This window comes from Passer domesticus, chromosome 4 (assembly GCF_036417665.1).
Source record: "Passer domesticus isolate bPasDom1 chromosome 4, bPasDom1.hap1, whole genome shotgun sequence".
Classification (NCBI taxonomy): Eukaryota; Metazoa; Chordata; class Aves; order Passeriformes; family Passeridae; genus Passer; species Passer domesticus.
The window spans coordinates 28018748-28033107 of record NC_087477.1 but is presented as its reverse complement, the minus strand read 5'-3'; the positions used below and the strand labels follow the sequence as shown (position 1 = coordinate 28033107).

General features: G+C 40.5%; 1 protein-coding gene across 5 annotated transcripts in view; it reads left to right on the top strand.

Moving 5' to 3' along the window:
• PTPN13 (protein tyrosine phosphatase non-receptor type 13) overlaps nt 1-14360 on the top strand; it is a 113178-nt gene that overhangs the window by 79454 nt on the left and 19364 nt on the right. For 3 of the 5 annotated variants that reach the window (XM_064416778.1, XM_064416779.1, XM_064416780.1), the window contains 12 exons: nt 2165-2588; nt 2756-2853; nt 4674-4730; nt 6068-6160; nt 7472-7579; nt 8283-8414; nt 8645-9087; nt 10444-10572; nt 10802-10843; nt 12290-12383; nt 13163-13248; nt 13784-13946. In XM_064416778.1, coding sequence (XP_064272848.1) covers nt 2165-2588; nt 2756-2853; nt 4674-4730; nt 6068-6160; nt 7472-7579; nt 8283-8414; nt 8645-9087; nt 10444-10572; nt 10802-10843; nt 12290-12383; nt 13163-13248; nt 13784-13946 — 1869 coding nt within the window. Of the gene's footprint in view, nt 1-2164; nt 2589-2755; nt 2854-4673; nt 4731-6067; nt 6161-7471; nt 7580-8282; nt 8415-8644; nt 9088-10443; nt 10588-10801; nt 10844-12289; nt 12384-13162; nt 13249-13783; nt 13947-14360 lie in introns of all 5 variants that reach the window. The other 2 variants (XM_064416777.1, XM_064416776.1) reach the window with 2 other exon arrangements.

The following is a 14360-nucleotide window of genomic DNA, read 5'->3' as shown; positions in this document are numbered from 1 at the left end:
ACTCTCTGATTTAGAGTTTGCTTGTCCTGAATTGCAGAGAAAAGCAATACAGGGAGGGCTTTCTTGGCTAGGCAAACTTGGTTGCTCTTAACAGATAGAGTATGTGTTGTGCTATGGGAGTCTGGAAAACAATTGTTTGCTTTTGTACAGTGCAGATCACTTGGAAATCAGAGGTCCCAGATTCCACCAATCACTTGTAATCAGAAGCAAACAAATCAGCATTATGGTTAACTCCAGCACACTAAAAGCAAAAACAATTAAAACAAAAAATTGCTGTTGTTATAACTTGACTAAATCTAAATTGAACCCTTAATATGTCAGTAAAAACTGGTAGTTGGAAGCACTCAGCAAAATAGCAATGAAAAGGACATGTATAACAGTAAAGAAATGGGCATTCTGTATTCCAGGAAAAAAATAAAATAAAAAAAAGGGGAGTGGCTTAAGTCAGCCTTACAGATGATGAGTTTTGAGCACATGGGAAATTTCAGTTACGGACTGGCAGAAGGTTTGAAAAGCCTAATGCCTATATTATATAGTTAATGGTGTGAAAGTACTCATCTGAAATCCATAGAAATTCTGTTTGGTGTTCTCAGAGGGTAAATACAATGTCAAGAGAAGAGATCTCAGCACATTTTATTAGGGTACTCTTCCCCATGATGGCAACACAGCAAGTGCAGCTGTCATTGATGCCTTCTGTTAGAGTCAGGAAATTTGGATTTGTGGATTTCTGGTCTGATTGGGCAAAAGCATTCGTCTGTAGTTTATATAGTCTGGTGGCTGTGGGTAAGGAAGTGGTAGTTGTATGCTAATTCACCTGATGAAAGGACAGAAAAGCATACCTTCCACAAGTAAATCTTCACCATCTCTGTGCCTGTTACAGAGGAGGCTTGAGTTCCTGTGGCGGTTAATTCCTGCCTGAGGTATTGGAGGCAGTAAAGTCCTTTGGAATGGCAGGACTGAGGCTGCATTTGTCAAATACACACTTTTCTAAATGCCACAGTATTTACCATTAAACCTAATGGGAGATGTGTACCAAAAAGTGGAATTTTCCCTTTGACTTAACAGTGCAGCTTCCTAAAGCAGCTTGTTTCCTACATGTATATAGGGTTAAAAACCCCCCACTGGTTAACCCTAAATCAGAAATATATATGCAGCTGAGGACTGCTTTTCCTGAGACTTCCCTGTGAACTGACTCCAAGACATCAGTGAAGTTTATGAAGGGTCCAGGTGGCCTGATTGCCTTTAAAGTCTCTAACCAGCTAACAAGTTGCCACAGCTTATCAAGTTCCTGTGTGAGAGCCAAGGCACAGCCTGCTAGCCTTAGGAGGCAGTTAGGGTAATAGAAAGGAGCCCTGCTCAGCTTTGCTCTGAATTAAGAGGGGTTTAGGCTAAGATGTATTATCATGAGTTTGCTTTCAGCTAAGAACATCCACCCAGACAGTTCCCACGACTCAGCTGACAATAATTTAATTACAGCCCAAGACCTGTTTCTCACTGCTGAAGGGAATCCTTGCTAATGAGTCAAAAAGTCTGGCAAACCCCAGACAACACTTTCTGTTTTGTGCTAGGATGTGTGTGGCAGGGGAGGTCCTTAAGTGCCCTGAGTGCACTGGTGCTCTGTAACTGGGCAGAGATGCTGCCAAGCCCTCATGGCCTTGCAGCATTACTGTAAATGTGGAGGGGCTCATGCAAAGAAAACAAAACAATGGATGGATGGAAATTTGGTAGCATCTGATAGTGTGGAGGTGGGGGAGCCCTATTTGTTCAAATCCTGGAAAAGACTTATGAGCAGATTAAAGGAAGTGTAGTCTTCCAGGTCACTTGGCTTGAGGATATTATTGGTTTTGCAGAAGGAGATGTTGTGTCTTTGCAAAAGGCACAGCAGCCTGACAGAGAATATGAGTCTTCATGCTAATGAGAGGATAAATATTCAGTGGTTTTGGACTTCAAGTTAGTGTAGTGTCATGAACTCCAAACTTTGCTTCCTGAGCAAACCCCATGGTGGGTGTTTATATATCTCTGCTAAGCATCTTGAGAAAATGCATTTTGTGTGAGCTGGTTGTTTGAAAAGCATGCTTTACACAAGGTGGTCACACTAGCTCTACCGAATAACATTAATTGGGTTTTGTTGGTTTGTTGTTTTTTTTTTTTTTAATTTCCACAGAAAGAGCTTCATTTAGGAGCCTGAACCTTCATGCAGACTCTGTCAAAGGTTTCAACATGGGCCGAGCCATCAGCACTGGCAGCCTGGCCAGCAGCACTCTGAACAGACTCGCTGTCCGACCCCTGTCTGTCCAAGCAGAGATCCTGAAGAGACTGTCCTGCTCTGAGCTCTCGCTCTTCCAGCCATTTGCTGGCTCTGCTAGGGACAAGAACGAGAAGAGTCCATGGGAGGAAAGACCCAGAGTTATGAGCAAGTCGTTTCATGATCTGAGTCAGAGTCACATCTCTGTTTACCCCCCGAAGAAAAATGTTATTACTGCTTTGGACTCTTCTCCCAAAAAAATAGAAGATATAATGGGAAGGGTCTTTCAGCAAATGCCAAAATTTGATAGTGGATCAGCAACGGGAGCATTAAAACTGAACAAGTAAGAATCTCTCTGACCACCCTGCAGTATCTTTGTGTACAGTCAATGTACATTTTGCATCAGTTTTGATTTATTATTCATGCCATTATTTTATTACATTGATCCTTCCCTCTCCCAACTTCCTCTTCCCTCTGTCTGGTTCCCCTTCTCTCCTTCTCCCCTTTAAGTTCAAAATCTCATGCAGGTTTAAGTAGAAGCCCTGAAAGAAAGAAAAATGAATCAGACTCATCATCCATTGAAGATACCGGTCAAGCCTATGTTGTAGGTCAGCATGCAAAAAATAATATTACTGTATTTACTAACAAACTTCTAAAATTGCTTTGGGTGTAATGCTTTGATATATTTATTAACTGATGGTAATATTCTGATTTGAAAGTGGGAGCAGAGTATCACATGTTAAAGCAATCCAGGCCATTATTGCAGTGAATCCAAAAAAATCCTCCTTTGGTCAGCACCAGTCTGTGCACAAGGGTGTAAAGTAAAAGCTGTAGCAGAAAATAAGTTTCCAGGTTATCACTTCAGGGTGCCATTTGGTGTATGGATCTTCTAATAATTTCCTAGTCTTCACAGTCTGTTTGTGAAGGCTGACCTTTTTTAGTGTCTTTTGTGGAAATGATGTAGGGAGTGTTTTTTTGGAAATGACTGTTTGGCATCAGCTGGGTATTGGCCAGTGCCTCTAAGTAGTAGCTCCACACTTTGGAGTTTTTTCTTCTATTTTTGGGGGTTTTTTTTCAGATATAATAAATTATTTGCATTTTTTTTGGCAGTACACTAGGTGTTTTACAAAAACACTTTTCTAGTGAGGTAAACCAGATGCACTTACTCCATTTTCTTGGCAAGGATTGGAGTGCACACAGGTAGTCTTACTATTAACTAAAAGAGAGTTCACATTAAAAAAACCAACCATTCAGAGCAGCGAAATAGACTTAAACTAACACTGGGTTATTAAATGTGAATGTTTGATATCTGTGTGTTACCAGTTTCTGGTTCTAGAAGGTTCCCTGTTATAGCAATAGAAACTACAACAACTGAAATATTTGCAGCCTTAGCTACTGCTTGGCTTTCCTGTAGTTACAGGACATCAGAAAAAGTGGGAGATGGTTAAGTTTCTGGGGATGGGGTCATTATAAACAAACTGGAAAAAGGCAAACAAAGCAGTATGGCATCCCATGCCTGCCCCCAGTGCACTTGGAACCAAGACTGACTTGGGAATGATGCATTTTCAGTGCTGAGAGCATAAATGCTGAGGAGTGAGATGAGGTGTGGAGGTTCTGTAGTGACTGATTGCAGCCATTTACTCTGTGCATTTACTTTTGTGATTAACATGATCATGTGCTTGCCTATAATCTTCTGGGCAGCAGTTCTGGTGAGGGTCTTAGCCACATGTCAGAAATTCCTGCTCAATCATACTGCCTGTGCTGAGGGACATAGGTTCTTTGCAAGGTGAAACACATCAGATGAAACTTTTGGGTTCATAGGTTTGGAGAAGGCCAGGGCTGCTTTCTTAAGCATGATCTTCCCTCATGTACTTTCATATATTGGTACGTTTATTATTTTATCCTCTTGAAAGTAGAGCCACATTTGCTTGGCTGAGATAATTTCAAAGAAAATATGATTCTATATGCAAGTGGTCTTAAATAGAACTAGTTCAAATTGCTTGTTACTGCAGCAGCTTATTTGTTCCTTTACAAAATATTACAAGAAACCTGTTGTATTGGTTTATTAAGTTCAGCACATTCAATATCCAATATTGTTAGAAAATTTAGTCTTTGACTTCATTGCTCAAGATCCATTATTTTATCTGAAATTAACCATGCTCATAAAGGCCAAACCTCTGTCCTTCCTTTAATTTATTGCCTTTGCATGAGCTACCATCTATCTGAACCTTAAACTACAACTAGAGCATATGAATAATTTGGATTTGCTAATACAAAGCTAGATTTATGTTCATTCATTTTTAAAAGACGTAGCTTGATATTGTGAATGAGCTCATGTGAACTGTGTAAAGACTGAAATAATTCTTGGTAGCTTATGTATTTAAAAAAAAAATTATAACAGTGTCCAATACTTCCATGTGTGTCACAGGTGTTAGCATGAATACTTCAGAAAATCATCTGTCATCAGCAGCATTAAAAGAGAGTGGTAAGTTGATAAGTTATTAATTCAGTCAGTTTATCTTTTGCAAATGCTTCACTGTTCCACCTGTCCTGTGCCTTTGGTATTCTTAAGTGCCTCTGCCAGTTAGCTAGATAGGACCTTTTCCTAGTATTTCCTTTCCTAGTATTTATTTTGGAGTGCTTCTTGGGGGAGGTTTAGACACCTATGTGCAACATTTTTCAAATATGAACGGTGTCTGTTTAGTTTGGGACTTGAAGGGTGCTCTTACCTACCAGAATCATGCTCTTGAAAGCTCATTTCCCTCACTTAGGAGGTTACTGCTTCTGTGTTTTCCTTTTAGTTCTTTCATTTTTTAGGCTTGATGTGGTTTTGAGGGAGAAAAAACTCCTTTTCTGGGTGATGTGCAGTCTGCTGCACTCTCCTTCATCACTTGTTCTGTGGTAGTACCAGTGTGTGGAGCTCATTAGGTTTCTGCAGCTGTGGATTGCCTCTTCCACTTAGGGTAAAAGTATCCCAGGCACTCCTGGACCAAATGAATATCTTGTCTAGGAATCAAGTCCATGAGTTCAGACTTGCAGTATGTTGGTGTTTCCTGAAGTTTCAGGAGATTTGGCTTAGTTGTTTGTATTTTGTTTTGTTTGCCTGTGTGGTGGGGTTTTTTGGTTGGTGTTTGTTAGTGGGAGTTTTTTTCTTCACCAAATTATTCTCCTTGGGTCTCTGAAATGCCTGGGTCTACTTCAGCCTGATGGGAAGCCTCAGGAGTCAGAGTTGTATTGTGAGGATGCTCAAATTTTAGAGGAGGTGGAATCAGCAGTCTGTGCAGTTGCAAACGAGGAGGTAAATTGAAGCAAGAGAAGTTTTAGTATATGTTTCTAATTTTGGTTACTTTTAAATGAAGAGACACCATTAAGAGAACTCATTGAGTAACCTTTCAGTTATTTCATATAATGACCCTGCATTTCTATTTTACCAATGTGTTTGTATCCTCCCTACCTATGAGCAGAGCACATAAACACAGATCTAAATATTTTCCTGACTTGAGACTAATGAAGTTGAAGATTCTAGGAGTCAGTTATGTTGTCCCTCCACGAGACTGTTAGCTGCTCTTCTTATGAGGAATAAAAGATTTTTAACTGCTGAAGATGGAAGTGGATTAGAAGGGTTGTGGAGGTTTTTTTCTGTCTTTGGTCACGACTTAAAAGATGAAAGTCGGACCCACTAGATCAAAACAGCTTTTCAAGTTATCAGAGAAGTTTTCAACTTATAATGAGAAGTAATATTTTTTAATGGAAAAGAACTTTAAAGTAAACCTGAAAGGAAGTGTTGAAATGGTGTCTGATCGTGAAATGTTTGCTTTACAGTTGACTCTCTTCAAACAACACAAAACAGAGTTGCCACACCAGAGAGAGAGATCACTTTGGTGAACTTGAAAAAGGATGAAAAGTTTGGCTTAGGTAAGTGGCTTTAAAATTGCTGTTGACATGTATTTATAGAAGCCAGAAGTAAAATAAAGTTTTCTAGTCTGTATTTAAGCATTTATTGTAGAACTGAGCAAAGCAGTGCAGGCAATAGCTGGATTTTTGAAGGCATTTAAAATGCACTTTCTGTGATGTCAAGCAAGTCTGTTTTTCCGTTTTCCCATATTATAAATGTAGGATAATATTAATATTGTGAACTAGTCATCCTAGAAGTTGACCTTTTAAGTTTATCTTTGTGCTCAGTGTTGCATTTTGTCTCTGTGAAACCTCACAGCTTTGAGCTGTGACAAATGCTTTAAATGAATGCCTTTTTTTAAAAAAAAAAGACACAATAAGAGCATTATGTGCTAATTGTGGAGCGTTTTCCTTATTCCTGTAACATCAGATGGAACATTGATTTGATGTTTGAGGAGCCTGGGAGATGAGAGATTTGCGTTACATTCCTTCCTCTGCCACTGATGTTTTTTTTCATAAACCCACGTAATTTTTTCCCTGTATGAGTAATTAAAAATTTGATGCCAGTGTTGTCCTTTAGGAAGACTCTCTAAAGTGTCTTTAAGGACATTGTTCTGTCATTCAAAATCAGATTGTAGTGTAAATTTGAGAAGGAACAAAGCCTACAAGACAGTAATACTCAGTGTTTACACTGCACAGTAATGTACAAGTTGAGCAAAAAGGGAAAAAAAATCAAAGAAATTTACTATTTCTCCTCTTTCTTTCCCATGCAATTTGTGGTAGTTTGTTGTTTAAGTGAGAATAAAGACCTGATATCTTCTACTTTTTCTCTTTTTTCCTCTGGAACATTTGTCCCAGGTTTACATGGTAGAATGAACAGAAATACGTTAGAAACCTCAAAATAAAACAGGGATGTTTAAAACTCAGATCTTAAGACCAGGGTCAAACTTCTATGTGAAACATCAGACAATAGAGAAAACCAGAAATTTGTATGTGATAGGAAACAAATTTCTTCTGCTCAGCAAATGTACATTTCATGTCACCTGTTTGTGTGTTTCTCTTGCCAGAGTTGTCTTCTGTAGCTTTTGGTGGAGTGTCCTGAACAGACAGACAAAAGTCTTAATCAGTTGCTTAAAACAAGAGTATACAATAAAGCTTAATCAAAAAGCTTTGCTGTCTTTTTCCATGCAGATTTAAGTTTGAGGTGTCTGGGTTTTTTGACTTTACATTTATTAGAATGATTAAGTTTTTATTTGTTCTAAAAGATGGATTTGTGTTAAGTGACATGGTGATCACTGATATTTTTGCCTGCTTTGGGCCTTTTCTTTGTAGGCTTTCAAATAGTCGGTGGAGAGAAGACAGGGAAACTTGATCTGGGAATTTTTATTCATTCAGTTATTCCTGGAGGGCCAGCTGATTTGGAAGGGACTCTGAAACCAGGTGAATAGCATGAAATTCCATCCATGGCTCTGGGTATCACAGTTCCTTACAATGGTGACCTTCAGTTACGTTCCAGACAATTTCTGAATACGAGTGGTGCTTCTTTCTTAGGCTATACAAAAACAACCATCTTACAAATAAATGTAAAAATTATAAAGCTTGAAGTAGCAGAAATTTGAAGTTTTATATATAAAGATAAGGACTTTATTTTCCATTGTCTGTCTTGCAGTTGAATTGTCATTTAAAGTTTTTAAAACTCAATATCCCTACTTTAATTTTTAAAAAAATTAAATGGAACCATATACTATAACCATAACTGTAGTGGGGGGAAGGAGAAAAATGTAATTTTTTTCCTTCCTTTCCTCCTTTCCTTAGCCTGTGTCTTGAACGGAGCTGCATATTGCTCATTTAACTTCTGATTTCTGCTTTTTCTTTTTTCTTTTACAGCAAAAGAGAAGGTAGAAATCAGAATATGTAAATATTTGACAGGTTTAAAAAGAGGAAATATAACCACTTTTTGTGATGTGGTTTGGGGTCTGAGTTTTTTTTTTCATGATGAGATTTCCCTATTCCAGCATCACTTGAAGTTTAGTAATTTTTAATCCATGCATTGTGTAGAGGTTGTCAGACCTGTACTCCACGTTGTCACTGATGGGTAAAAGTGTAGGTGTTAGACTGTATCTGAACAGACCCTTGTGTGCAGGGCACCGCCTCATATCCGTGAACAGCACGAGTTTGGAAGGCGTCAGCCAGCACGCAGCCTTGGAAATCCTGGAGAACGCTCCTGAGGATGTGACGCTGGTCATCTCCCAGCCCAAGGACAAGCTGTCCAAAGGTAGGGATCTGCAGTCTCCCCTGTGAGCTAGCTTGGGATTGTGTTCAGAGACAGGATGAAGAGGAGGAGTGTGAGGGTAACCACTGGAGGGGTACAGCGTGAGCAGAGAGCTTCCTGCAGAATATCCAGGCGGGTGAAACCTTCCTGGGCTGTAAGCTGAGAAAAGGCTGTCGTGCTGCAGACAAGCTGTTGCCAGCTGCTGATGGCTGGCTTTGTCTCCTGCTTTGCAGCATCATCTAACACTGGAGCCAGGGGTTACTTGAGGAGGCCCTCCTCCGTGCAGGACAACGAGGCAGAGTCCTCTTCCGAAGAGCACAGCCGGTGCCGTGGCCACCAGAGGCCTGCTTCGGGGAGTCGCTCCGGACTGTCGGGAGGCAGGCGGGATGGAAGCGTGAGCTCCCAGGATTCCAGGACCGAGAGCGCCAGCCTGTCCCAGGGCCAGCCAGCCAGCTTCCTGGGCAAACGTGCCAGTGGCAGAGCCCAGCAGGATTACAGCGAGTCCCAGGCTGGGCCCTCAAAAGCCATCGAGAAGAGAAGATCCTCATCGGACAGCACTCGAGCGAAAAATAAAAGGCCCGGGGTAGTGGAGCATGTGGAATATTCTGACCGAGGGGATTCCGACATGGATGAAGCAACTTACTCCGGCAGTCAGGAGCAGCAGCCAGCGAAAAAGGCATAGTGGATTTCATATGAGTATTTCCCATCAGTGTGAGAGTGGTGTTGTCTCTGGGTGCCAGGATAGGAGGGGAGAGCAGCCTGGCCTAGCCTGCAGCTGATGCTAGTAGCTGTATTGTAATCAATGCAGTCCCCGACAAGGAAGAGAAAAATGATGCATCTAACTCTATAAATATTAGAAAGTTAATTAATTACCTTATTATCCTATATTATCCTGTATTATATTACACCTATGTTACATTACATTTAAACCGAATTTGCACAAGCACTCAACTGTACAACATCTCGTCACTGTCAGCTGACAGTCCTGACACACACACATGCTTGGCCCTAATAGGTCAAGGAAACAAAACACCATCACTCTGGGTAAAAAATCTCCGTATTGCATTCTACTTTAACGTAACACAAGTGTAGATAAGAATTGTTTTGATCATTCTTTTCTCTGCTTCTCCCAAGTTCAGAGAATGTAAATCCCACATAGCTGATTTCTAATAGCATGGTGATTTTGTTCAAAATAAATGGAGAAAATCACTTCTGTAACTTGGAACAACTTTCCAGCTTTCCAATGTCACAAGATGTGTCTTACTAGAGGCAGATTGTGCTTTGGCATGAACCTACAGTGCATTTCCTGAGGCTTTAGGAAACCTCCTTTTAATTTTGTGTGTTTGTCCAATATATTCATAACCTAGTGACCACCCCTAGAGGTAAGTTTATTCACTTGGCAGATAAATGAAGTTTTTCCTCAAGGAAAGTAGGAGTGGTACATCTGGAGTAGGTAGCAGCAGAAGTCATTGTCTTCTGGGATTGATCTAGTCCTTGAAAAACTGTTCTTGTGCATTAAAATTCAGCAGTGAGTCATGCTCTTAAGCAGAGAGAGCTTGCTGCTTCACCTTTCCAAAAGGGCACAATCACAAGTACTGCAAATTTGTTTCCAACTTGCAGTGATTCCTCTTTTTATCTGATGGAGGTTATTCAATTAAATTGTGGCAGCTCCTGCTAATTAATCCAACAGACTCTAGGCTGCTGTACTGCTGAAGTGCTGCAGTTTCAGTGTTCTGTAACCAGCTCACTTGGACAGTAAAGACTTGGCTGCTAAAGGCCAAGCATATTTCTGTGCTAAACCTGTTCAATGGCAGCAATGGAAGAGTTGAAGCAACGAGCCTTGAGTCTTATACTAATTGGTACTTATGCCAGGTGGACTCCTGGCTGTGTCTGACTCAAAACCCCACCCTTTAGGGTCTTAGCTGTAAGCATCTGTTCCAAAGGCAAAAGGCAAATCATTGTCTCTTTTTGTTTTGTTTGTTTCTTTTTCTTTCTCTCTCTCTCTTTTTTTTTTTTTTTGTTGTAAATAAAGGATTCTTCCTCATCGAGTACAGCAAACAAAGTGAATTCTAAAAGGGTTTCTACAATGCCTCTTAAACCTGGAGATATCTTTGAGGTTGGACTAGCAAAAAAAGATAACGGCTTGGGAATAAGTGTCACGGTACTGTTTGACAAGGTTTTTAGATGTTTTCTCTTTTTTCTCTACTCCCAGCAACCCATTAAATTGCTAAATTACAAGGAAGCAAAATATTTTCTGGAATCACTTTAATTTATAGATTTATTGATGTTTGGTTAATCTTACCAAAGCTGAAAAGTGATACTATTAATTTATATTAATTTTCTTGTCATCTGCCCTTTAAGTAATTCTTGTTTTTTGTTTTATGGTGGAGCCCCAAAGTCCTAAAATAGACTCTTACCACAGATGCTGCTTTGTGAGTACAAAAGGCAAGATGGTCTTTGTCCCTTGCTACCTAATCTTGTGGCAAATTTGCAAGGAAGGAAGTGAGACCCTCCCAGAGTGGCACTACAGGCATGGAAGCAGCAGTGTTATTTAAGAGTATCTGTGCACGCTCAGTCACATTCATCATGTTCAGTGTTCTCCCTCTGCTGGAGAAAAGACAGAAAGCAAAAAACTACATAAACCCAAATGAGACCTGGCTGACACTGCTTTCTTGCAATATGAGGCAAAACCATATTTTTAAAGACTGATTTCTCTTCAGGCTATAAGATTTTGAAGGTAGTTTTATGTTTAGGGCCTGTCATACTGCAGAGTGGCATTTCAGGAAAGAAGAGAATAATTACGTATATTTTCCACTGTGTCTGTTCCTGTATTAAAAGATACATTTTAATGTATTTTAATATTCAGCTATTTTTAGTGGAGGAATGATTTGCAAGCCTAGCGCTGTTTCCATATATATGGCTAGGATTGAAGAGGAGCAGAAGGAAATTCTGTTATTTTCATCCTAGTCAAGTTCCATTGCTTGAGAGAGTTGGAGGAACAGTGGTTGAGCAGGAGTTACTGAGTAGCCCCAGACCTGCTGTGTGCATGCACTGGCTTTGCAGAGATGTTAGAAGACGCCAGCCAATGCACAGATTTCCCTTGAGGGGTGACCAGGTGGTGTCTCCACTGCCCTTTGCTTTTCCAGCCTCCATTCTGCTCCTTCATCGTTTTGCTGTGCAGTGGTGATGAGGAGAGGTGTGCAGTTACCTGTGGGTTATCGGGGTGTTCTGGGAGTGAACATTACCACACTGTTGGTTCTCCTCTTCCCTCCAAGTCTGTGGAGCACAGTGAGCCAGAATCACACAATGATTTAGGATGGAAGGGACAATTAAAGACCATCTACTCCTACCCCCTCTGCAATCAGCAGAAGGGCCAAGGCCCTCCAAAACCAATCTCAGTTCAGTTTGAGCAGCTTAGACCTTCAAACTTGTCTGAGCTGAGAGAAAGCAGAGCTCCTTAATCTCCTGTTACATCAGAGAAGTTGTGTTGGAGTAGGACACTGCATGGTTGTGCATCTCCTGCTTTGGCATGCTGTGCTCTTGCACATCTCTGAGCTTTGGTGTGCATGCAAGCATGAAAGTCCCATAAAATGCGGACATGTTTCTGCTGAAGGACATTTGTTTGTGTTTTGTGCATTTGCATTGCAATGCATTGTGTTTTTACAATCTTCCCACCCCAACTTCATTCATAGCAAATTGCATGACTGCACAGAACATGCTTGATGTAACATTTTGGTTTCAATAGTTTCTCTGTTTTTTCTATATGCCAGTAGCCCAAATGCTTCCTAAGAACAGTTTTCCTTGTGTGACACTGTGTTTAATTACTAAGTATTCTAGCTTCAAAAAGACTAACAATCCTATTTTTGTTTTCTGTTTAGGGTGGTGTAAATACTAGCATAAGGCATGGAGGTATTTATGTGAAAGCGATTATTCCCAAGGGAGCAGCTGAAGCAGATGGCAGAATAGAAAAAGGTAGGATTTCCATTCTTTCAGTTGGGACTCCTAATGTGAAAAAAGGGCAGAGGACTGTCTGTAAAAGACTTGACAATATCCTGTGGCCTGGAAACTAGCACTCTGTTTGCCTCCTGTCCTTGCACCTTTTTCACTGGGAAGAACTATTTTTCCAAGCTGTTGCAATTGTCATTTTAAATATTGCCTTGATAGCTAATTCTGCAGGTGAAGATTAAAAAACTAATGTAGAACAACCTCAGAACTGGCAATGCTGAGGCTGTGGAAGGGAAAAATAGGAGATAGCTTGTGGGATTTTTGTTCTCTAAAGCAGCTTATGTTAGTGGAGAATGCTTCTCTGTTCCAGGCACGGAGAGAGAGGGCTTTGTGTTATTTGTGGCCTTCTTGCTTGGCATGCCTGGCAACTCAATACAGAAAATGCTGTAATTGTTATGGCTCTTCTTGTTAGTAAGCCAGGCCACATTCTTCACTGAAGTGAGCATTCCCACTGTAGACTAAGATTTGTTTTGAATAAAGAGTCTGAGCTTTCTGGCAGGCTGTCACTCTGATGGTTAACACTGGTTTTGACATGGGATTATCCCCCAGAATCATTAGATTGGAAAACACCTTTGATTTGAACCATATAGTTTGTTTGCAAAGTTCTCTTACTGACTCAGAACATAGAAGGGAGGGACAAATTCCTTAAATAACTGCTCCTGTTAGCTCTGACTTGAAAGTTTCTGTGCATCATAGATGTTTTATAGGTGAAGCTCTGCCTACTTTTTCTTAAATTATTAACGTAGGTGACCGTGTGCTCTCTGTCAATGGGATTAGTTTGGAAGGAGCTACCCATAAGCAAGCTGTTGAAACACTGAGAAACACAGGCCAGGTGAGTGGCTGCTACTTCTACTCCTGTCTGTGGTAAACCAGTTCTCTATCAGTGAAAAGAGGTGAAGGAATCTCAAGACTGGAATTCTCCCCATTGTTGTCGTGGTTACCTAGATTTGCTTTCTAGGACTCCTTGGCTTCCTGGCACATCTGAAAATAGCCAGTGAGTGTACACATTCAGAACTCCTGAGAACTACTATAAAGTGTTCACTTTATAAAATGTTTTTAACTTAATTCCCTGTACAAATGTGCAAGTGACACTGTCTTTGACACCTCTTGACACCCTCACAACTTTATAGGAAGAAAACCCTTTCTTACTCTATTGGCAAGTGTCTTGCAAGTCCATTACTGTATTTTGGAGGTTGTCATTTAACAGCCCTTAAAAATAAGGAAGCATTGGAGGATATATATGGGAAGGGAAGTGTCTATAACACTTGCTGCTGTAGAAGTTTGGACCCTGAGAAGTTAGAAGGAAACACGTACTCTAGACTGTGCTATCTGTTGCCAGTTAACTGGAGAATGTTTCATCTCTTTAGGTGGTGCACCTGCTGTTGGAAAAAGGTCAACTTTCAGGGGCCAAGCCTCATGCTCCAGTGACACCACAGTGCACCCTCCCAAATCAGATGGGGCAATGTGAGCCACAGGAGAAGCCAGCGACAGAATCTTCAAATGCCAAAGATTACAGCTTTGTCACTGCAGGTCAGGTCCCACAGAGCAATTGTCTTAACTGTCAAAGCATCCTGTAGTTTCATAACATTTTCTTCACTTCTTAGGATGGGAATAGAGTGGATAAGAATCTATACCAAGCCCTTGCACATAATGCAGTCTCTTTATTTTTGTGCTGTTGTGTTTCTTTTTAAGACTTCTTTCACATCTTGGTTACTTTAACTGCTATTAACTGTTTTTTCTCACACTGCTTCATGTTCTTTCCCAGTTTCACCAGCCTTGGATGCCAAGGCTGAAGTTAAGGGAATGCTGCTGTAACTGGTGTTGCTAAGGGGTGCCAAGGGGAATTTAGATATTTATATATAAATTTAGATATATAAATAAGTACTTCTGTGGGTCCTGCAGCTCCTGTCTTAAAAGAAAGAAGAAATCAAGAGCTAGATGATG